Raw genomic sequence first — 23056 nt, 5'->3', positions numbered from 1 at the left:
CCACGGTTCAGTGTCTTTCCTTGACTAGTTCTATCACTCTCTTCTTCCCAACTTTCCTTTTCTTTCTTACGGTTGTGTGTGGGATACTCTATCGGACTTACAGATGCCGCGTCCTCCCGTGGCTGAAACCCTGTACTGTTTACTTTAATAGTAAAAGCTGGTAAAACTAGTGATATGCTTTCGAACCATCAACCTAGCGATGAACATTCGAATCTCAATCTCGAAACGATTCCAAGCTTTACGAGACTATGGAAATATGAATCATTTTTAACATCATTGTAACTCTTAAAAGTCTTCCACTACATCCAACTTTTATCTTGAGTCTTTAAAGATTTCAGCACGTTTTGAAAGTCTTGGCAGGTTTAAACACTAATTACTACTATTATATTACACTATACACCACTTATAATTTATAATAATGGTTTGAAAACATGAATTTGCTTAATTCTAACTAGACAGGAATAGACAAGGAGATAATTCTACATGCGGAAATAAGTCGAAAATGTAGAATAAGATGTTTTTTTAAGGCCTCGTTTTTGAGACAATCAAATTTGAAAATTTGCCAACACTCTCAATATATACAAAAAGATAAATAACGTAAATGAACGTGTTTATGGCTTCCGTTAAAAATTTATGTCCATATACCGTTTAGACAAAAAAATATTTATATATTAAAACTGTTCGTAAAATATCAAATACTTACCAAGCCCTTAAAATTTACCAAAATTCTCAAAACTTTCAAACCTATTTTTCCGAGCATTCAACGTTTTCAAGACTTCCAAGCTCTAAAACGTATTAACAGAGATTCGAAACAATTCGAAGTGTTTCAAATCCCATCACTACATGGACTTGCGAATCAGTTCGAATATGTACATATTTAATAAAATTCAAATTACTTCAAACATGATTCGATATTTGAAGCATTTAGAAGTTTTGGAGAATCCTGAATCCTTAAAGCTTCGATAATTTTTGGTAGTTTTAATAGATCCTGAAAGTTCTGATAAATTTCAAAATTGATAAGTATTCAATGTCTTATATTTTGTATTATATTTTACCTTCAGTGGCTTGTATGTATAATATATTAACAAGATAGTTAGTATCTTATAAAAGATGTATAATTATTATGATTATTATTTAAGATATTAATGGTCTCATTAATATATAATAGCTGTAAAAATAGCTTAAATTTTCAGTCAGTTTTGAAACCTTGAAATCTTTTAAATCATTCAATATTTATCGAAACTTATCGAAACAATATTTATCGAATATTTATCGATTCAAGATTTATACAATATTTCAAATGTTTTAATTATCAAATCATATTCGAAGCAATTAGTACTGAAAAACTTCGAATTGTTTTCAAATTGAGATTGATTACTACATTCCTATTGTATTAGCTCAAGAAGGCGTTCAATTCAAGACGAACCGATAGTGTTTCCTAGGCGACATACGTAAAGAACGAGAAGAACAAGGTGCTTACAATGGAATTTGACTTATAACTTTATTGGGTGGGTATAGCACTTCTCGTATTTTCTCTCTTTCCTTCGCATAGCTTTTGGTGACACCCAATTTTCCATTATACCTTGTAGCGAAAATCTTCGATGTAAGATGTTTTTACGCACTTTTTTTGTTTTTGTTTTTAATCTCCTTTGTACTCACATTCTTTACATACTGCACAAATAAAAACCCTTTGTAGAATATCTCTTCATAAGTCGACTGGTTTAAGTAGTCAAGTCTAAAGTGACTCATGTGTCACAATTTATTATTGTAAATATGTTATTTACACATATAACTAAGCTTCAAACAGCTTAATAACGCTCTTCTTACTTTTCTTTTCGCATTTATGGAGAGGGTTTGGATTTTTTGGCTGTGGTATTTCTTCATTTTACATGTAACAAATACAATAGATGATAACTAATATAGCAGGTCATAATTAAGAACATGATAATCGACGTATAACGTAACTATATAAGACTGGATTCATCCTATCTGTCCCTCTGAATGTATGTATCGACCATTTTCTTAAACTCGTTATACAATATATATGTAAAGCTGTGTATATCTGTATTTTATGTCTGTATGTGTCTCTCTAATATTTACTTAAATGTTAACTTCTTACAGACCGATTACATCTTTGAAAGGAAAAATCTCTATACTTCTATATAAGCCAAACTTAGTATATACCTAAATAGACACTTTTAATATCATAGATGTTTTCTTAGATACAAATACACACTTTTTTTTAAAGTCTCATATGTTTTATGCACGAAGGCTTCCTCAAACACCATATAAAAATTATAAAACAGAAAGAATGTTTAAAATTTACCGCCTAACAAGTTATTATACATGAGTTTATAAGAGTCGGTGCTATGGCCAGCCTCCTTAGGCCTTTTATATACGACAACGTCAAAATTAAAATCTAGGCTAAACTGTCTCACCTCCTGGCATACAGGTGGATTTTTTTTTTATTTCTATTCGGAACTGTGTGTTTCACTCAGATTTAAGCAGCGTCGAACTACATTGTGTAAAATGTTTTTGATATTTATACTCCTGCTGGTCCGCTTAGTCTTTCAGCCATATTCTTTATCTAGTATTCAAGTTTTATAATTATTCAACAAGTCCATGAATATCCAGCCTCGTTCTTAATACCGCTCATCCGTAAACTAGAATTTAAGAACTAGTTACGGATGAACTGAGTTATTACAAGTACAAAAAAGGATCGTGATCTACATTGTTTCATATCATGCGACTTCTTATATGTATGTTTAATGTGCCAATATGTAAGAGCGCGTTCAAAGCGCTACGATTTATTTAGGTAAATTACGTATCTGCTTGCAAGGGTGTACTGTATTATGCATTAATAACCTTTTCACTGACGCAAAAATGTTGATAGTAATAGTTTTAGTATTAGTGGTAATTTTATCTGTGGTAGTAGTACTGATGCTGGTGATAATGGTGGGATATTGTATCGTAGACGACAAGTGAAACCACCTATCCCAATGAGGGGAAATCATTTTCATCATCTACTTTGGGTGCATTTTGACGTCCTCGGGGCGACCTCTGTTCGGATTGTGAAGCCTAGAAGTAAGAAATATATATAATTTGCATTACATCTACACACACTAAGTTTCAATCGAAAACGAATACAAATACTTACAGGACCACGTGAATCTCCATCTCTAGGAGCTCCACGATTACCAAATCCACGACCATTTGCACGTTCTCCACGACCTCGTCCTCGACCACGTCCACCAGAACCACGTCGAGAATCACTGAATTGTATGTCAATGCCCAAAAGACGCTTTTGTCTCCCTACACGTTGTGGATATTCCGCAGCAGCATCATATTCTTCTTCTTCTTCTTCTTCCTCATCTACTCCCTCCTTCTTCCTTTCCAATGCATACATCTTCTTCCAGCGAGTCAAATCTTCACCTTCTCCAGCTTTACGTAAATTGTATTGAGGTTTCACTCTGTTATTACGTAAAGCTTTCCATTCATCCAAAGTCAATTCGCGCGATTCTTCCTCGGCAGGCTTTTCTTCCACCGTGTCTGCAGTTATCTCTCCTTCTTTTGTTTCTGTGGTCGTTTGGTTGGCATCTCCATCAGGTTTTTCATTAGCCCAATCTTGATTATCTTGATTTAAACTTTCTCTGAAAATAGAATAAGGAACACAAATTATTAAAACGTGAATTTTTGTTAAATCAATTTTGTTAGAATCAATACTTACTCAATCTCATCATTGTGGGTACCCCAGTTATGGCTACCAGCACCATCTTTTTTGTCTACTGGTTTAACTCCACTGCTTAAACATGCAAACAATGGATTTATTAATGTTAAATACCTATCGGGATATAATTCAACAAGAATAAATGAAAAATTATGTATACGTTTTATCGGAACCAGATTGACGATCAAATTCACGTTTTCCACGATAATCATATCCTCCACGACCGCGTGGTCCACCACGTCCACGCACCATTCCGCGCATTCCACCACGACCCCTACGCTCCCCGTATTCACCACGTTGATTATCAGTGGAGTTTCGGAACTCTCGAGTTTCACGTCCCTCACTGAAGAATTAAAAAATAAAAGATTACAAAAAGAAATAAAAATATTGTCAACACTTCTTTCTTTTTCTATATTTGTATACTAACCCGGGAGGTCCTCGTCTTAGTTCTCCCTGACCACGAGGCGTTCTTTCACCATCCTCACGATTACGCCTATTGTTCCGTTCTTCTCTACTTTCTCCAGAGAATTTGACATTACGATTTCCACCACCAGTTCTTGATTGCGGTGGCTTTTTATCGCCAACTATATAAAAAGAATCATAATGTTAATAAGTAAAATGGAATTGTTACAAATAGTAAATTTATTAAAAATTAGTAATTTATATATATGCTTCATATATCTACATAATAGCTTAATATAAAACAGAAGTACAACAAAATTTATATTTGTAAATAATGCATAATTACAGTTACTAATGATTTAGAATACATAAAAACTTTTATATTATCAAAGTAATTTCTCATAATATTAATTTTATATTTTGACATATGAGCCTCTTGCTACATGCCAAACCAAACAACTCTTGTCCATCTCTCAATTTCATTATCTAAGTAAATAATTAATGTTTAATTCTTTAAAAAGAATATAGTAAAATAATAAGATAGTATAAATAGTAATAAATTCCAGGGTAAATTTTAAAAAGTAATATAGAATATATATATTATTAGTTTTCTCATTTATGGAATTGATCAATGTAGCTTCTGGATAACTTACACAGTCAAAGCAAAAACACATACATATACATATTAATATAATTTTAATATAGTATATCGATTATTTGCAGCAAAAATAATAAGAGCCTTTTATAAATCATCAAACAATAAAATATAATACAATCTCCAATCACCTAACGCAGAAATCATTTTTCATTAAATTATATTAATATCCTGCACATATTTAACGATTGTGTAAAAATTTCGAGATAAATCACAGCAGCTTATCGTAATTATTTGTTAAATGACACGTGGGGTCACCATTGGTAAATTCTATTTTTACGATACGAGAACCTCACACTATGCGGTATAAAAAATTCTCAAAAAGTTACAAGAAACATGAACATTGGTACAATAAAATCCATACAAATTGTTCGAACTTAAAGAATAGCATTGATTGAAAGAATTAATAGAAAGAAATGATTAGCAACAGAACGAGAAAATCGTTAAGTGTGCGGCAAAATATCAAAAGCACATGGACCCACGAGGGACTAGGAGCGACGGCCATAATACCGCGCACGAGGCAAGAACGCAATGAAAAATGACTAACCTTGATCTTTCTTCAAATCTTGGACCTTGGAAGGTTGTTGTTGGGAATCCTTGATCACGCGATTTTTTTGAGTTTTATTACCGGTTCCTTTCTGTGCGTCCGGCTGCTTACTCTTATTCTCCTTCTCCGAAAGCTTCTCCTTTTTCCTAGCTTCCTTCTTTAGTTCCTCTTCTCGGAGCTTTTCGTGCGGATCTTCGTCATCACCCAACGCTAACGAGAACTTGTTGGTAACGGCAATGCTGTACATATTTTCCATGATGTCTCTTATCCTCTATTCGTCGAGGATCACGCGAAAATTTCACGGCTACTCTTGAGCCCTTGTGTAACAGAGACATCCAATATTTCAATATGGCTGAGTCGGAGAATAGTTCACCACGAGGTCTGTGCTCAGGGAGGGACCGCATAATTGTCTTGCACCCAGCGCGCCACCTCCCCACCAATATTATTTATATCGTCAATTTTATATCGTTTCAGACAGTAAATCACCCTCTAAAATTAAATTTTTAATTTTAATCCTATTGTATTGTCAAAATAACTAATATTCATCGATAAAGCAAGATAGTTTTTCGTACTGCCGTTCTCAAAGAAACCGGCATTATTTCCATGAATTACTTAACGCCAACTGAATAGATTTTCTTATCTTTTATACTACTTTATCTTATTGTCGTATAATAATATTTATACACGCTATTTTTTATCGTATATCATATTTCATAGCGTTTAAATAAAAAATATCAACCAGTTGTATTAATGATGTTCGATACCTGATGGCTACGATTTATTTAATAATTAAAAATCTCGTATGACCGCATATTATGCAATGATATTGTTTAAAAGTTTCTCTCGAAGATCGTTTCCCCGGAGTTATTTTTCGTCCGCCGAATTACACCTTTTATGTTACCTGATTAAATTTTGTATTATTTATATACTTAACATATACGTACATATTTACGTTGTATGAGAGTCTATTATCTCTCTGCAATGTAAAAATAAACGTACTTTATTATATCTGAGGATATGTACCTTTTTGCAATTTGCTAATTAGATGAAGTATGTATATAGACATAATTTTAAATACATATAGTAAATATAAAGTATATATAATGTTATTATTATTTATGTTTTGTCTTCTTTTTGTTTAAAACATATAGGATATGAATGTAATTGATAGAATTTCAACCTTAATTTAGGTGAAACATTATTATTTTGAGTATAAAATTTATTAAATCTGGAAAAACGTTAAATAAAAGAACACGATATTAAAACTATAGGTAAATCAATAGTAAGATAATTTACGATTTTCTACATGTAAGGTGGAAAATGGTATCAATAGTGTTAAGTATGTATTTCTTTTAACAACATATGACATGTTTTTTTCAATTTACATTTCATGTATAAGTACATCATAAAGTATAAACCATTTATGAAATCCTTATGCCGCATTCTTATGTAAAATAGAAGTTGTGAACATGAAAAAGTTTTAAAATCAAAGTTTCTTCAATTCAAAATACAATATTAATATATAATAATATTTTACAAATAAAAAAATTGTTTTCAATAATATTTTACTATACATAAATATATAATATATACATGTGTTCAACAAATCTTCATATAAGCAATATGTAACTATTATTTTATAACAATAAGTTTCAAATGTACAGGCGTTTAATTACAATAATATTCTTTACACACCGCCTAGAATATTATAATTTTTCTTTCATTTGTTAAATTAGCGTAAAATACTTTGTGAGATACATATTACATATTTTCTACTTCTGAAAACATTTACAATTTATTTATTTATACAAATATTTAGTACCCAAATATGTAATTTAAGTATATGTAAAAAATAACAACAAATAATTTACCAAGATTAATCAATCCCTTATACAAGTAACAATAATAGGCTAACTTTGTATTACGCGTTTCTTCCTTCGCCACGCCTCTGATTGGTCGGCGCGTTGCTCGGAAAAGAATGCGCGCGCACGAGAATGAAGCCGCGTGTAGAAAACAGTCTGTAAGACGATGCCAACAATACAAGACGTAGTAGAAATTGCTATCCTGTTTCCCGAGCTAATCGTCAGTTTAGAAAAAGAAATTTAATTGTCTAATCGATTATAAATTAACTTTATCTTATTATTATAAACCCACTTCATACATATTTACTTATATACATATACACAAGTCGAACCGGGTATATACTACATTTTGGCGGTTCACTAGTTGCACGCGGTATACGAAAGGGTGGCAGAAAGAAAGAGAGAGAAAGAGAGTAGGTGGTTGTACTAACACGAACTTTTTAAGGTGGCGGGCGAGAGTGAGGTGAAAAACGTGAAATGGAATTGCACACGCCGAAGCGTGAGACGCGTCTATTGACAGAAGCGTTGCCGTGCAGTCCGCCAATGTGCGATAGCATGCTTTATCCGTGGAACTGGGGCGACGAGGCGAGAAACGTGAATCTTAGTCCGGGTAGCTCGTGCTCGTCGCCGGAATACAGGGAGCATAGTGTGGTGGCCACGCGAAACGGGCCTCGGTCACGTTCAGGAGGCTCGGAAAGTCATCGTCGTGGTCGACCAAGAGCCGATGCTCTTTCCAATCTTATGATGCAAGGAAGCACCTCACCGAGCAGTATAAAATGTAGTTATTGTAACCGTGTATTCCCTAGAGAAAAAAGCCTCCAAGCACATTTGCGTACTCACACAGGTATCCATTATTTGTTATTTTTAGCGTTAATCTGATCGTTTTTCCATGTTTTATAGAGAATAGAAGCGATTTCGATTGAAGTTTCTGTGAAAAAAAGTTATCACACGGCCCGTTAATAGATTGTACAGCCATATGATTTTAACGGTTTGGCCAACTCGGTGCGGTCACGCGTCCCGCCAATCGCCATCATACGTACTTTAAATAATTAAATGACTTATTTGTAGAAACAGCCTGGCGTGAATGAATCGATTTCGTTGAATATGAAATTTTTGTAGTATTTCTTGCATCGAACAATAAAAAATTATTTATAATAGAGGGAAAAAAATATCTTTTTATAAATTTCGAAATATTCTTTGTTTAAAGGAAAGAAAAATGATTTGTGGCTTTCCTACCTAAATTGCTTTACTGCATGGAAAGTTATTTAAATTCTTTCTTTATTTATTTATTTAATTTATTTTATAAAAATAGTTCATTAGAGAGCATATGTATTTCTTTTAGGAACTTTAATTTGCACTTTTTTAATCAATCTTTTTATTAATCATTATTTATAAATTGTCATTAAAAAAGACGTTAATATTTTATATATTAAAAATTTAATTTAGTGATTTTTTTATGCACCCACACATTTGTAGATATTCTTTTATTTTCGAGGATGAATTTTTGTTACAAATGAATAATTATTATTTTAGGGGAACGTCCATATCCATGTGATTATCCTGGATGTACAAAAGCCTTTACGCAATCAGGGCAATTAAAGACCCACCAACGACTGCACACAGGAGAGAAACCTTTTTTATGTACAGAACCTGGCTGTGAAATGAGATTTACGCATGCCAATAGGCATTGTCCAGATCATCCATATGCTACTCTCACACGATCTGATGATTTTGTATTAAAACCAGTATCAGAGAATACTGAATTACCTCATGATGTTACTAGATGGCTAGAACGTTACAAAATGTCCAGGGAAAGGGAGGATAGAACACCTACAGGAAAGAATGAACGTAAGAAAAAGACATGGAAGAGTAGTTCAGAAAATCACAAAAGGGTTAAGTCTAGAAAAGGTCTGATGATGGATGCAACAGGAGAGCAAGAAAATCTAGATTGCAAGCAATCTAATCAAAGATTGTATTGTGGAGAGAGTCAAGACAGTCAAGAAGAAAGTCAAGATGAAGATCCAGCAGTATTACAAACATCTGAAGATGAAGAAATATCAACAAAGTTAGCAATTACTCCCTTAAGAAGACCATTAGATAGACTGCAGCCAAAGAAAAGATGGTTACGTGAAGCTTGTTTGGAACAGCAACTAGCAAAACCTTTAAATTGGGACACTAAACCTATCAATGTACCTATAACTACTTCGTTTAAAATTAATGGTAACCAAATGCAGTGGAGCTCACCTGTCGATAATTCGTCTGCCCTGTTAGATAATTCATGTTTAAATGCATGTAAGGAAATTGAACTTGCAAAGTCAGAAGTAGATTCTCCTTATACATCTACACAAATATCTTGGGATAGAGCTACTGAAAATGAATCTCTAGAACCATCTGTAAAAGAAGAACCAAAATATGTATTTGAAACATCAAATACATTATCTCAAAACATTTGGAATTCTTCACAGCATCATATGAACAATTTTTCGAATAACACGAACCAAATGAAAACCAATATTAACCACTCTATTTCTAAGTTTGAACCTCTCAAAAGTCCGAATCATACGTATTGGGACAGTAATTTAAGAAACGAAACGACTGAATCTCCAATAAATCAGTCTAACGTGAAAATTCGGGATTTTGCTCAAAAAGATATTTCCAGACAAAATACGTTTATGAACTCTCATATTAGCGAAAATGTGACGAGACCAACTGTGTTAATGTTGGCTGGAAGTTTCAATAATAATAACAACAATAATAACAATAACAATAATAAAGATGCAATTTCAAAAGTACCGCCAATTGAATCTGAAACAGGATTAAAAGTAGTTGTTCTTAAACAGGAGGATAATATTATCAAGTTACCAATTCCAGAAGATAGCCAGAAATGGCTAGGAGCTTTAGCTTTGATGGAATTAGCTAAAAATCAAGAAGAGATAGGGAGAGGTGTGAGTTTTAAACAGAACAGAAATGAATTCTCTGAGTTGAATTATACCCATTTATAGACTGTGATTATTGGCTATTGTAGTTTCATATTATTTTTGTATGGCAGAAAAAAATAAAAATGCATTTATTGCCATAATGTTGCATTTTTGAACGTGTTAATAAGAAATTCTAATCTGTCTTTCTTGTTACACAATCAAGTAGCATCTTTTACAATTTTCTTTTGATATTTTTCTAATTACGTTATAATGTTACAGTTTATGTTGGCCATTTATTTGCATTTTACTTTAAAACTATATGTTATGACTTTGCCATTATTAATATTCCAAATAGTTAAAATATTTGAGGTTTTTCTCTTTCTGTTTTTCCCGTTTTCTTGAAAAAAATAAATTAATGTGTACAAAAAATATATTATGTTTGTAACTTTGTTAAGATTTAAATGTGTATTCACATGAAATTTAAAAATTTGCAACATATCTTTATTTTGAGGAAATAAAGCCATAACAGTTTTCTTTTATAAAGGTACTCATTATCAGTTTCATGTATCTGTATACACTGTTATAAAAGTAAACACTTTTTGCAAATGATTTTCTCGCAACATATGCAAGCAATGAGAGTATATTACTGTAACATTAAATCATATAAAAGTATTCTTTCTTTTAAAACTTTTGTTGCTCCAGTGAAAGAAAGAAACAAAATTGTTATATTTTGCGAAAAGTTAAACATACTGTGCATATGCAATGTAACTTATAAATTTTATCTGTGCTTTGTGATTATATAGTGATATGAATATATTCTTATATACTTTTGATTTCAAACGTATATAAAACAGAACATAAAAAGATTTGTAAATGAAAAAATTTATTAACTTAATTATTCACTCGATTTGACAAAAATTTTAAGTGTTATTTTCTTTTCATTGATTATACTTGCATATCCATTCTAAAAAATGTATGTAATAACTGTTAACTTTGCCGCTGTTTGATCGTTTTTATTCATACTTTATATCACTTAAAACAGTAACTCATGTGAATAGTTTTCAATGTTTGACTTATTATTTTATAAAATTATAAAATGTTACGTTTTCCTTTTAGGTAATAATGCAACAATTTATTTATTATTATCGGCCATACCATATAACGATACAAAAATTTGTGTGATACTTAGAATATTAAAAAAATTTGCAGAGGAAAATTTTTTGTCGAAAATATTGGATGAAGTTTGTAAAGTATTTAATTGGAATAAATATAATTATTATTTATAAGATGTTATAAAGGAAAAGTAATGGGTAGTGATAAGGTAAACAAATCTTTCATTTGTAATATCATTAAGTAATTTTAACTCCTACTATTTTTTACTAGATGTGTACATATGTGAAATATTTTAATAAATATTTTTAAAAATTTTACGAAATATATTTAATTACTTCATAACACCAGTACATAAAATACATATAATGTGATTAAGAAAAACTTTTTAATTATATCTGGTATTTTTTTCATTATAAATTAACTTTAATACTTAATAAGAAATACATACATAATACCAGTCTCTTAATGATTCAACTTTTTAATATTTAATATGCAATATTGGTAGTGTTGTATCAGATTATTATAATATCATCATTTTTCTTTTGATTTTTTAGTTCTTACATTATGTGATTCTTTATTTAGAACATTGTGTTCCATACATCTTCTTGTAATTTTTAATCTAGTATTTTCACTTCCACGTGTGAGTGTTTTTTTCAAATTATCTAAATTATTTTGGTCCAAGTTTTCTGTATTTTCTTCGTTAATTCTATCCTGTTTTTGATACAATAAAGTATCTCTTTTCATAAAAGATATAGATCCTTCATGAAATTCAGACGTTGCACTCTCTTTGTTCATTGGATTCAAATTATCTTCTGTTTTGTTGATAGAAAAATCCTTAAATAGTGCGATCACTTCATTAATCTTACTACAGTCATTCGAAGTTGCTTTCTTTGAATTTCGTGTTTTTCTAGAATTTTTTTGCAAAATTGTATTCGCTTTAAAGTTTTCAACTGTTTCAATTAATTTCTGAACATTTTCGCTTGTTGCAAGCTCGTCTACATTATCTATTATTTCATTCAAATGTTCTGATATTTCTGGTGCTAATAGTTCGATCTTTTTAATTACATCTTTTATTGAAACGTTCGAATTGTGTTGCTTTGTGTCAATCAATTTCTGCAACGACAAACTCCTTTTGAATTGATTTGTTTCCTGTTCGGATTGATTAACAGTTTCAGAGTATTCTTCATCGAAAATTTTTCGTCTCGTTAATCTACTATGCGATCTTGTCTTTTTGTATCTGGATGGTGGTGAAGAAGTATCTTCATCGTCACTGAAGTTCATACTAACTTTGGTTAACTTTAAAAGAGGAGGAGTTCGATTACGCCGAAGAGTAATAGGTTTCTTCACTCGAGTATTATTAATAATTGGTGTTATACAAATACTTCCTTCAATGCTCGACTTTTGCACGTATTTACTTATGTCGATATCAGAAGCATCTGGAACTGTGAATTCTGTAAAAAATTAAATATAGTTTTATGTTTCAACTTACATTGTATTTATACATACATAAATACTTACTAGAGTAATCAGAAGGATTAAATATATTTTGAAAACGATAATCAAGCATCAGTTCTTCAACAATCATGTATATTGGATGTCCTTTCAATTTGCACACATTGCATATTCGAATCAGTAAAGAGATGATATTCATTATTTTCTCTTGTTTTGTATTCGAAAAATTTCTCAGGAAATAAGAGAAGTTTATTAATAATAATACATAATCTATACTGTAAAAACGTTCTTGCCAAGGAAGACATTCATTACTACATGATAATATGTATCTTTTTGTTTTTATCAAGTTTTCCTTTATTTTAAATGCACCATGGAAATGTTGTAACGAAGCTGTGGTATTTTTCTGTAATGCATATAATTGTGCTCTAATATGAGTACTTGTAAATACCAAATAATGATATGATGTATTTTGGCAAACATAACAATTACAATCTTTATGACACATAAATTCAGGTAAATCAAACACTTTATTTCGGAGAACTGGTGAGGTACTATTCTCAGGAAGATCTCTAATAGGATCTATAGTTCGAGTTGGCGTTATTAAAACATTTCCTCTATTCATTTTCACAAGATTACTGTTCATGGATAATTTAAATGTTTCAATATTTAGAATATGTTCCAATCCTTGAAGTTTTACTTCACAATCGTTTAATTGTGTACGTGATAAGTCGATGTAACAGAGGGATTTTAAAATTTCCGCAACTCTTATGGTTGCCCCCAATATTTGTGCTGTTTTTAATCGCCTTACTAAATGAGCGCTAATTTCTTGGAAAGATAATAAACAGTTCATTCGTAAGGACAAATTAACAGTGGCAGAGAATAGTATGTCGAATCCAAACAGATACTTATGTTGAGGTTTCCCTAAAAAAAGTATTGGAATATAATATTACAAGTTACGAAGATAGAAAGTGCGTTTATACACAAAAATTTTACATTTTCTTTCAGAAAGTTCCTCGTTTAAGTTAACCAGAGAATACAAAGTTTCAACAATATATCGAGTGTACTCTTCGTGTTTGATATTTTCTTTGTATAAATAGCAATTGTATAAAATTCTATCGAGGCTGTATAAGTATACAGCTATATTTTTGAAGAAAGAAATCCCTGGTAGCTTTCTGGACTCATCAAGTAATTTTCTAGCTTCATCATGCTAAGAATAAAATATATGAAATAGTTATAATGTTTTCAATAATTCATAGATAATAAACTTACCATGTTACATTCAAAGTAAAAATCTGATAAGCTTATCCAAAAAATAGCGATCGCGTAAATTATATCTTCATCATTATTATCTTTTAATTTGATGACAAGCTCTTTAGCAGTATTAATCCATTCGTAATTAATATACCTCAAAGATATGCAACGTCCAATAACTAAGAAGTTAATAATATTCTAATTAATATTATAATTTCCATATGTTTTAAAAAAAGAAAGTTTAATATTTATGTACCATAAATAATTGTAGAATTATCTTGTAATTCAAATGCTAATGCATATGCAAGTTTCCATATATTAATTTCACATTCTTCGTACCTGTATAAATGAGCATATTCACCTGCTATGACTAATGTACGTAAAGTTATCAATGGTTCGTATCCCTTTGCAACTTCCTTCTATTAATATAAATATACATAAATATTTAAGAATTAATTTTAAGTAAAAATATAATGGAAGATGCAACGATAATCGAACTTACGAGATTTTGTTTTAAACATCTCTCCCACTTTTTTATTGGTACCTGTAAGTATGTCATAAGTCTAGAGTCTTCCTTGATATTTATCAAGCTATAAGCTGGTATTACGTTACGAGATTCATTTTCTCCAATTTCGTTTATTTTTGGAGCATACAATGTGAATTTCGTATTTTCGATTTCGATCTGAGTCCTTTTGCTCACAGCATGCAATTGTGTTACAAAGATGTAAAATTCTAAATTGGCTTGTAAACACAAAACAGAGTAATCCACCTGAATTTCTTTTAAGTTTGAGATAGCTTGCTTAATACATTCTAACATATCTTCATTGTCATCGAAATTTAATGAATGACATACTAACATTTGGACCATGTAAGCGTATTGTATTGGGTTTACTTTTAAAGTTTCCACTTCGCTAAGAACTTTCTGAATTGCAACAGATAGATTAACTTTTGCTTCTTGTAAACCTTTCACCTCCTTTAAACATAATTCTACAAGATCGTATTTTGATAATTCGACAGTTAATCCTAATTCTTCTATCTTTGATTTATCCTTCTTCAAACAAGCTAGCATGGTCATTTCCATAATTTTCTTGGAAGTTACAGACTTAAGTTTTATATTTGTCCACATGCGAAATGCTTTTGAATCTGGATCATTGTAGTTCAATAGCGCATTTAATGCAGTTGCAGTCATTGCTTCTCTGTACATGCCATGATTGTAATGAAGACTACTTATTTTATGTAATATGAAAGCAATGGGCTTCTGAAGATTGATATGCTGCGATTTTGATTCAATTCCATCAAACCGTATAATAGAAGTAAATAACAAAGAAAATAAAAATATGCTTTCTTCATAAAAGCAACCAGATATTATGCCTAAGTTATAAATCAAGGCGCTGGAGATGGACCATAAATGTGTCCACAATTTGCATTTACATTCTTTCATTTCATAGATAAATGCTATATTTTGCTCCAAAAACCTTCTAGCTATTACACAAATATCTTTTGATAAATCGTTTGTAGAAAATTTGCTAATTAAATTGATACATCTGGTCTTTATAGCTACTGCATTATATATATCTTTTCTGACCATACAATTTTCACTTTGGCAAGATTTACATTTGTCTGATGTCTGTTTGATAAAACATATACTCATAGATCCAACTAGATTCATTATTTCCAATAATAAGTCATTTTTTATATACACTTTCTTCTCACTTTTTATACATGTTTCCCAATATATAAACAATGGTTCTAAAATATGGACAATATTGAATGTAGCCCATTTAATAGATCCTGTATATCCATAGCTTTTTGTAAGTCTTTCATAACTATTGCCCAACTTTTGAATCGTTTTAACATCATTTTCTATTAAATATTCAACTGGCTTTAAAAGTATAAGGCATATAGACTCAAACAATAGGAAACATTGGTAACATTCTTCATCCTCAACTAAAATTTTCTTAAAATAATTGCTCATAGTATTTAAAGTTTTGGTTGGTGACTTAAGGCATTTTTCATTAATATTTTCACACATAATTCTACTTGTTATATGAAGCATATGACGACATATGACATGCTTTTCTTCAATGTTAAATAGTAATTTCGTCTGGATTAAGTAATCAGTGGTAAATGTAGAGAAATCAGATAAACATTTATTTGTTTCTGAATTCATGACTATAATTTTATCCAAATATGAACTAATCTTTGAAAGTAATTGCTTTGTGGAATTTTGATATGCAATCTGTATCATTTCTAATTCATATTTTATAATATCTTTTAATTGTAGATTATCTTTGGAACCTGATGGATCTTTTTGTAGAATAAGAAATTTATTATTAACTGCATTATGCCACAAATAAGCTATTTTTACTAACATATCACTCACATTGTCGTTAGAACAATTAGAACATAACTTCTCTGCTTTTAAATAAACACATACATTGTGTGCTTCATCAAACATATACATTGCTAACAAGCAACGAATGATATGAAATAAACTACAAACAAATTTATTATTATTTAATACATTGGTTAAAACTGAACACAGAGCACAAGTTAATTTATAGATCTCTTTTCCCATGGCATAATTTTCTCTATTGCATTTATCTGCAGTGTGCGAAAGATACAATAACAGTTTAAAAATATACCTGTTAATGTCTTCATTTTGTTTGGGTATGATTGTCTAAAAATATAAATATTAAATTTAATACGAAAATAGACGCAAAAAGGTACAATTATTATTTTATTTTATTATTATTTATTATTATTGTATATACTATATATAATTTATTATCATTACAAAAATTACAAACCTGAATATCTTCTATTATACCGTTTAATTCTCCCGTTTGAATTAACTCAATCCATCTTTTCATTTTTCCATCCATGTTATTTATTTTTGTAATAAATATCTGATATTTCAACGAATTGTATACTCTATATTTATAAACCGGTCATGAATTCACAAAGGTTGCAGATCATTTCACATTTACGCGGTGCAAATGTAACATGAAATAAATATGTATCAGTACGTATAATCTACATTCAAATAGTGTATCAAGATTTCTAATGCATATTATGATCATGATTGCTATTTGATTTGTTTAGTTTTACATTTTCCCTCTGTCTCTACTAACTCGACTTGTTAGAGGACCATGATACATAGAATAAGTATAGTTCCGTATCTATGTTATGTTTGTTCTCCTATACTCTGCTTCTTCAAGCATAAGAGATACACTTTAACCTAACCTTAATTGATAGGAAAGTGTCTGAAAGCATATTGTTTAAAAGATTACGTTAGTATTAATTTTCAATTAAAAATGAATTCAAGAACTCAAACTAGAAGAATTCCCGAGGTAGAGCCTCGAATAGATTATGTGCAATGCGACGGGTTAGTAGTCATGAAAATGGTAAAGCATTGTCACGAAGAATCGATGAGTAACATGGATGTAGCTCAAGGTGCTCTGCTTGGTTTAGTTGTTCAAAATCGTCTCGAGATTACCAATTGTTTCCCTTTCCCCAAAAACGATGAGATTATGGACGAAGAAGAATATCAACTTGCTATGATGCGTCGTCTTCGATGGTAAATAATATTTATTACTAACGAGTTTATTAGTGTATAACAGTATAAATAAGCAAAAATCTCCTTTTTTTCAGGGTAAATGTTGATCATTTCCATGTTGGATGGTATCAGAGCGCAGACGTTGGCAATTTCTTAAACGTATCTCTATTAGAATCACAATATCATTATCAAACATCCATCGAAGAATCGGTGGTGCTTATATATGATACAGCCAAGTCAGCCAGAGGTTTTTTAACTTTAAAAGCATACAGGCTTACTCCCCAAGCTATACAAATGTACAAGGAAGGTGAATTTACACCAGAAGCATTACGTACTTTGAAGATTGGTTACGAAAATTTATTCATTGAGATCCCAGTTGTGATAAAGAACAGTAATTTGACTAATATAATGATGTCTGAACTAGAGGAAATGATTCCTGAGGAAGAAGGTACTAAGTATTTAGATCTCGGAACAGCCACAGTCTTGGAAAATCAGTTACGTTGTTTGATGGATCGTGTGGATGAATTAAATCAAGAAGCTATGAAGTTCAATAGATATCAGCAGCTAGTTGTTCGTCAACAGCAAGAGAAGAACAGACTTTTGGCTAAGAGAGCTCAAGAGAATGCTGCTAGAGCTGCTAAAGATGAGCCTCCATTACCAGATGATGATATCAACAAATTAATGAGACCTTTACCTGTTCCTCCTAGACTGAATCCAATGATCGTTGCTGGACAGATTAATACATATAGTGAACACATTTCTCAGTTCTGTGCTCAAAGTTTAGCAAAATTATACATTACTCAAAGTCTACAGAATGCCAAGGAATCGAAATCCTCCCATTAAGATAATCTTAAATGTAACTACAAAATTTCGAACATTAAACATAAAGAAATAATATTCAAAATAATAAAATTTTCTAAGAAAGTGTATGCATTTATATTTTATTTTTGTTGTTCTATCTTTTTATTAATCATATGTATTTGAAAACTTCAAGTTCAAGGAAAACTTTCAAAGTTCAAGGAAAGCAAAGGAGGAAAAAATTGGAAGAATTCATATTTTTATTCATATAATGATCATTTTAAACATTATCTTCATTGGCCATTTATTAGATATTTAATATATAAAAAACTCATATAAGAAATTGATAATTAAAATTTACGTTGATGTAAAGAATTTTATTTTCTTTGTGCGTTACATAAGATGCGTAATTTCTCTTTTTAATTCTTCATTCGCAACTGTATAAATGGTTCGTTCAAGTGTACACACCCAGACAAAAGTTCAATAAGCGACATAAGAGTTACTTGTTACTTCATAGAGGCGGATCCGAAATCAGTAGCGGCTCGTAATTTTATACGCCCCGTGTTTCACGGTTTCTAACCTCTAATCACAAAATACTTTCTTCCGTTTTTTTTTCTATTCATCAAATTACATTTCATCGGCCTGTCTATTCCTATCATCTAGAATTTCCTTCCGATTTTCGATATGGATGTGATTTACATATAAGAAATACACCATTCTCCGAAGTCATGAAAGCGTATTATGTTTCGCGGACAGTAGTGGTGTACAGTCGTTTAAATTTTCCATTTATGTGGCACAGAATCGCACACACATTAAAGCACAAATACGTAAATGTCAGTCATACGGGTAAGCAGATCGGTGTAGGTATGTGACCGGGTGCAATCAAACAATTTGAAATAAGGAGACGAAAAGTTGCCGCACCAGTTGTTGCAATTCGAAATTACTATTAGTACATGTACTTACAATGGAGGGCCACCAGGTGTGTAAAACCTGTTAAGAATACAAAAGCGATTGATATATCACTATTTAGAGTTAGATCAGTTTTATGCATTATGACTCATTCTTTTATGCGAACTTTTCAAGATAACTTTCTTCACTTTCGAATATATTTTCATTGTATTAACGTTAAATGTTTGTTTTTCCAGGTAAGGGCATTATATGACTTCACTGGAGAGCCAGGAACAGCAGAGTTGTCTATCACAGCAGGAGAAATGTTGACTGTTATGAGGGATAATGTAGGTGATGGATGGTGTGAAGGTTTTAATCAGAGTGGAAAGTCTGGATTGTTTCCAGCGGCATATGTTCAAATTGTTGACACTTCAGCATCTGCTCCAAGTATACTTAAATTGTTTCATTACATATGAACAAATTTTTAAAATTGCAGAAGTACTAATTTGAAAGATTGTTATATTCAAATTTTCTTGTGCATTAGATGCAATGACATCATCCCAACAAAGTTCAGGGGATTATTGGGATGATGAATGGGATGACGATTCAGAAGTTGGACAAACGCAAGCGTATGTTCCTCAGCAGCAACAACAACATATGATGCAATTGCAACAGCACAATAGTGTTGATTATGGAGATTCAGTTTCTATGCAAACTATTCATTCTGTGATACCTGAAAGGCCTATACCCAACATACCAAAGAAAAATAATAAATTTTCTACATTAATAAAGTCTGGAGAAGATAGTTATTTATTAGGGATGAGAGTAGCAAATGTTCCTGAAAATGAGAAAATATATATTGAGGAAATTGAAGGTGGACGTTTTAGGTGGAGTTCAAGAGGGGAATCCTACAACTGTGTAGTTACATCTCCTAAGAAAGAATCTAAACTGAAGGGTCTTAAAAGTTTCATAGTTTATCAACTTACACCAACGGTATTTAATTTTTGTATCCTTATATCCTTGTAACAATAAATCACAGAATTATCATTGATTCTTTGTTATAGTTCAACAATATTCAAGTTTCAAGAAGATACAAACACTTTGATTGGCTACACGAACGTTTGGAAGAAAAATATTGTTTTATTCCCATTCCACCATTGCCAGATAAACAAATATCAGGGAGATATGAAGAACAATTTATCGAACATCGACGCACACAATTACAAGAATTCGTTGATTACGTTTGTAGACATCCTGTACTAGCACGTAGTCGCGTATGGGAACATTTTATAACTTGTACAGATGAGAAAAGGTGGAAGGCCGGCAAGAGACAGGCTGAGAAAGATGAATTATTAGGCGTAAATTACTTTAATGCTGTGCAATGTCCTGAAACAACTTTGGATGTTATAAAAGTGGAAATTCAAACGGATGCTTTCAGTAGATTTATAAGCGGATTGGATCCGGTTGTTAAAAATTTTATGGCTATGGCTGTTGATCAAACAAAGAAAAGCCTTCTTTATAAGAGAGAATTTCAAAAAATTGGTCAAAGTTTTAGTGCATTAAGTCATGCTTTAGAAGGCGACGATAGTAGTCGAGGAAGATTGACCTACGCGTTAAAAATAACGGGAGATGCTTATAACGATATCGGCAAGTTATACGAAGAACAGCCTAAGTTTGATTGGGAACCTTTGTCTGATAAATTTCATATTTATAGAGGAATCATCAGTAGTTTCCCAGATGTAATTAGCATACACAAGGTAACTGATAAGAAAGATTTTATTCTTTAAGGTATAGTCTTATGAAGAAATTTTGGTATTATTAATTTGCTTTATTCTTTTCCTTTAACTTGTTTAGACTGCTGTACAAAAACGTAAAGATTACGAAAGGTTAGTAAGTGAACATAAAATGGAGCCGCAACAATTGCGAGATTTATCTCATCGAACCGATGTAATAGCACGAGCTCTTCTCGCCGAAGAAACGCATTTTCAAACAGAACAAGAAATACATTTAACTCAAGCAATGAAAACGCATCTCACGGAGCAAATTAAGTTTTATCAAAAGATTGTAGATAAATTACGGGAAGCGTTAAATGCATACGAAGGCTAAAATATGTGTATTTAATATAATGTAAGGTTGCTTCGTTTATAATATCATTTGGTATAATACATAACATTAAAAGTGTTCATTTAGTTCAAAATGTATGAACTATATGAAATTCCAAACACTTTATGTTGAATTATTGATAAGCGTTGATTACAGAAAAGTTATACAAATTACACATAAGGGGCCAACGGTTTATTTTCAGATGTTACTACCAAAAACTTAACGTATATAGGAATGTGCAAGTATATTTTCTATTTATAGTATTTTTTCACACTTATTTCAGTTGTATAACTAAGTTGATCGAAATAATCAATTAAACAGAAATCATATTAATCTATATTAAAGTAGAAATAAAATGCGATTTCCAGGAAGAAAGAAGCATCAACTAAACGGTATTATTAACGATGCCTAGTAATATATTGAATGTCAATATTAATGTTAATCTCTCGTGGCTGCTACTTCGGAAATTTATAGAATCATTCATTGTGTAATTTATTATTCTTTACGTATTTCAACTATGAATATTAATTTAATTTTCAATTTTTTTACTAAGTACAGTTATATAGCTATATATATATCATTTGTATGTTTCATTACATAGTATTAACAACTACTTGGAATTTAAGCCAAACTTTAAACATATTATATCGAAATCAATGTGTAGTAGGAACATCATAGCAAACTACAGTCTAACACAAAAGTTTACATTACATTTTATAATAAATGTAAAGTTTATTATTTTTTATCACCACAGTTAACAAATATTAATATTATTTGTTAATTATATAATTGTATATTACTGTATAATAAATAAACTTTACAAACACATTGCCATGAATTTAAGGAATAGTAAAGATTTATACTATTATAAATAAAAATTAAGTAAGATGTAAGTAGTTGTAAAAAGATCAATTTATATGGTGTAATGTAAACTTCTTTTGTCAAGTTATTGAATGCATTTATTTATTACACTATTCTTGTACTCGAACTAATTAATTTTTTCATATTCCATAAAAAAAACATCGTTTTACATGATTCATGGATTATCAGTCCACAACTTTGTATTTCATGAAGGCAGCCACTGTATGTCGATAAATCATTAATATAAAATGTAATAATCATGTAAATTTCTTATTTTGTCTATATAATATGCAAACTGAAACTGCTACACATTTATCAGTTAACAAATTATAAAATAAAGCATATCATTGTTAATGTATTTAAAATAATTTGTATAAAAAAATAGCCTAATTTTAAACACAAACACACGCAATTCTGTAAATGTTATTATATGGTTATTATTATTGTTATCATTTGCATCGTCCATATTTTTATTATATTTGCATTCGTTTTCATATCCGAAAGGAAAACTTTTATTAAATGTGCATTAAATTAAAGTGCGATTAATTTACTTATTTTGTAGTTTATAAGCGTTCCGATATTTCTGTTTTATTTTTAATTAACAATCTTACAACTCAGGATGACTATAGAAAAGAATGATTACATTAATGCGATACTCAAACAAGCTAAGACAGCTAAATATATATATATATATCAGTATGTGTATATATATACATATTTTTTTATTCATCAACATTCCATGAAATAGTAGTATCGAACATCCGTTTTGTAGCACCACAATTAAGATCTTATTAATTTCGAAATACTTATTATCCGCTTTCTATAGTCCTCGAACTTATAAACCAGTTTTTTCTATTTTTGAACAAAAAAAATTAGTCTGTCTGATGAAGCAATATATTATTAAAAATTTAATCGATCTT

The 23056-nt window shown here is 30.7% G+C and overlaps 5 protein-coding genes and 1 long non-coding RNA gene across 6 annotated transcripts; 4 read left to right on the top strand and 2 right to left on the bottom strand.

Annotated features, from left to right (window-relative positions):
• The first annotated feature begins 34 nt into the window (after window positions 1–34).
• LOC117151462 lies at window positions 35–1688 on the top strand. Its single transcript, XR_004461416.1, has 2 exons — window positions 35–150; window positions 1398–1688. It is a non-coding gene; the product is annotated as an uncharacterized LOC117151462 (long non-coding RNA).
• Window positions 1689–1720: 32 nt separating this feature from the next.
• On the bottom strand, window positions 1721–5739 carry LOC100745853 (plasminogen activator inhibitor 1 RNA-binding protein). Its single transcript, XM_003488155.4, has 6 exons — window positions 5332–5739; window positions 4155–4311; window positions 3888–4070; window positions 3728–3799; window positions 3158–3650; window positions 1721–3078 (listed from the first exon to the last, which is right to left on the bottom strand). The coding sequence occupies exons 1-6, from the start codon at window positions 5585–5587 to the stop codon at window positions 2992–2994; spliced, it is 1248 nt and encodes a 415-aa protein (XP_003488203.1). The 5' UTR covers window positions 5588–5739; the 3' UTR covers window positions 1721–2991.
• Window positions 5740–7670: 1931 nt separating this feature from the next.
• On the top strand, window positions 7671–11525 carry LOC100745574 (probable serine/threonine-protein kinase tsuA). Its single transcript, XM_024366389.2, has 3 exons — window positions 7671–8037; window positions 8727–10138; window positions 11228–11525. Exons 1-3 carry the CDS (start codon window positions 7671–7673, stop codon window positions 11291–11293), a joined length of 1845 nt encoding a protein of 614 aa, XP_024222157.1. The 3' UTR covers window positions 11294–11525.
• Window positions 11526–11689: 164 nt separating this feature from the next.
• Window positions 11690–16812, bottom strand: LOC100745408. Its single transcript, XM_012383567.3, has 7 exons — window positions 16738–16812; window positions 14430–16607; window positions 14184–14346; window positions 13946–14106; window positions 13670–13883; window positions 12743–13597; window positions 11690–12675 (listed from the first exon to the last, which is right to left on the bottom strand). The coding sequence occupies exons 1-7, from the start codon at window positions 16810–16812 to the stop codon at window positions 11756–11758; spliced, it is 4566 nt and encodes a 1521-aa protein (XP_012238990.1). The 3' UTR covers window positions 11690–11755.
• Window positions 16813–16947: 135 nt separating this feature from the next.
• Window positions 16948–18415, top strand: LOC100746297 (eukaryotic translation initiation factor 3 subunit H). The gene is made up of 2 exons (XM_003487987.4): window positions 16948–17507; window positions 17582–18415. Exons 1-2 carry the CDS (start codon window positions 17245–17247, stop codon window positions 18327–18329), a joined length of 1011 nt encoding a protein of 336 aa, XP_003488035.1. The 5' UTR covers window positions 16948–17244; the 3' UTR covers window positions 18330–18415.
• Window positions 18416–18630: 215 nt separating this feature from the next.
• On the top strand, window positions 18631–23000 carry LOC100740013 (sorting nexin lst-4). The gene is made up of 5 exons (XM_003488105.4): window positions 18631–19263; window positions 19430–19619; window positions 19717–20165; window positions 20237–20929; window positions 21027–23000. Exons 1-5 carry the CDS (start codon window positions 19249–19251, stop codon window positions 21276–21278), a joined length of 1599 nt encoding a protein of 532 aa, XP_003488153.1. The 5' UTR covers window positions 18631–19248; the 3' UTR covers window positions 21279–23000.
• Window positions 23001–23056: the final 56 nt, after the last annotated feature.

This window comes from Bombus impatiens, unplaced genomic scaffold (assembly GCF_000188095.3).
Source record: "Bombus impatiens unplaced genomic scaffold, BIMP_2.2 scf_0217, whole genome shotgun sequence".
NCBI lineage: Eukaryota > Metazoa > Arthropoda > Insecta > Hymenoptera > Apidae > Bombus > Bombus impatiens.
This window is presented reverse-complemented; position numbering and strand designations above follow the sequence as displayed.

Bases quoted from the DNA above. Each gene is read 5' to 3' on its own strand.
- LOC100740013 (XM_003488105.4), top strand. The intron at 19,620-19,716 runs GTATACTTAAAT...CTTGTGCATTAG, and splicing joins CACTTCAGCATCTGCTCCAA to ATGCAATGACATCATCCCAA. The intron at 20,166-20,236 runs GTATTTAATTTT...TCTTTGTTATAG, and splicing joins TTTATCAACTTACACCAACG to TTCAACAATATTCAAGTTTC.
- LOC100745853 (XM_003488155.4), bottom strand. From the start codon at position 5,587: ATGGAAAATATGTACAGCATTGCCGTTACCAACAAGTTCTCGTTAGCG. The intron at 4,312-5,331 runs GTTAGTCATTTT...CTTTTTATATAG, and splicing joins AGATTTGAAGAAAGATCAAG to TTGGCGATAAAAAGCCACCG. The intron at 3,651-3,727 runs GTAAGTATTGAT...TTCTATTTTCAG, and splicing joins ACCCACAATGATGAGATTGA to AGAAAGTTTAAATCAAGATA.
- LOC100746297 (XM_003487987.4), top strand. From the start codon at position 17,245: ATGAATTCAAGAACTCAAACTAGAAGAATTCCCGAGGTAGAGCCTCGA. The intron at 17,508-17,581 runs GTAAATAATATT...CCTTTTTTTCAG, and splicing joins ATGATGCGTCGTCTTCGATG to GGTAAATGTTGATCATTTCC.
- LOC100745408 (XM_012383567.3), bottom strand. From the start codon at position 16,812: ATGGATGGAAAAATGAAAAGATGGATTGAGTTAATTCAAACGGGAGAA. The intron at 16,608-16,737 runs GTTTGTAATTTT...TTATATTTTTAG, and splicing joins GTATAATAGAAGATATTCAG to ACAATCATACCCAAACAAAA. The intron at 13,884-13,945 runs GTAAGTTTATTA...TTTTATTCTTAG, and splicing joins TTTACTTTGAATGTAACATG to CATGATGAAGCTAGAAAATT.
- LOC100745574 (XM_024366389.2), top strand. From the start codon at position 7,671: ATGGAATTGCACACGCCGAAGCGTGAGACGCGTCTATTGACAGAAGCG. The intron at 8,038-8,726 runs GTATCCATTATT...TTATTATTTTAG, and splicing joins ACATTTGCGTACTCACACAG to GGGAACGTCCATATCCATGT. The intron at 10,139-11,227 runs GTGAGTTTTAAA...TTTTCCTTTTAG, and splicing joins AAGAAGAGATAGGGAGAGGT to GTAATAATGCAACAATTTAT.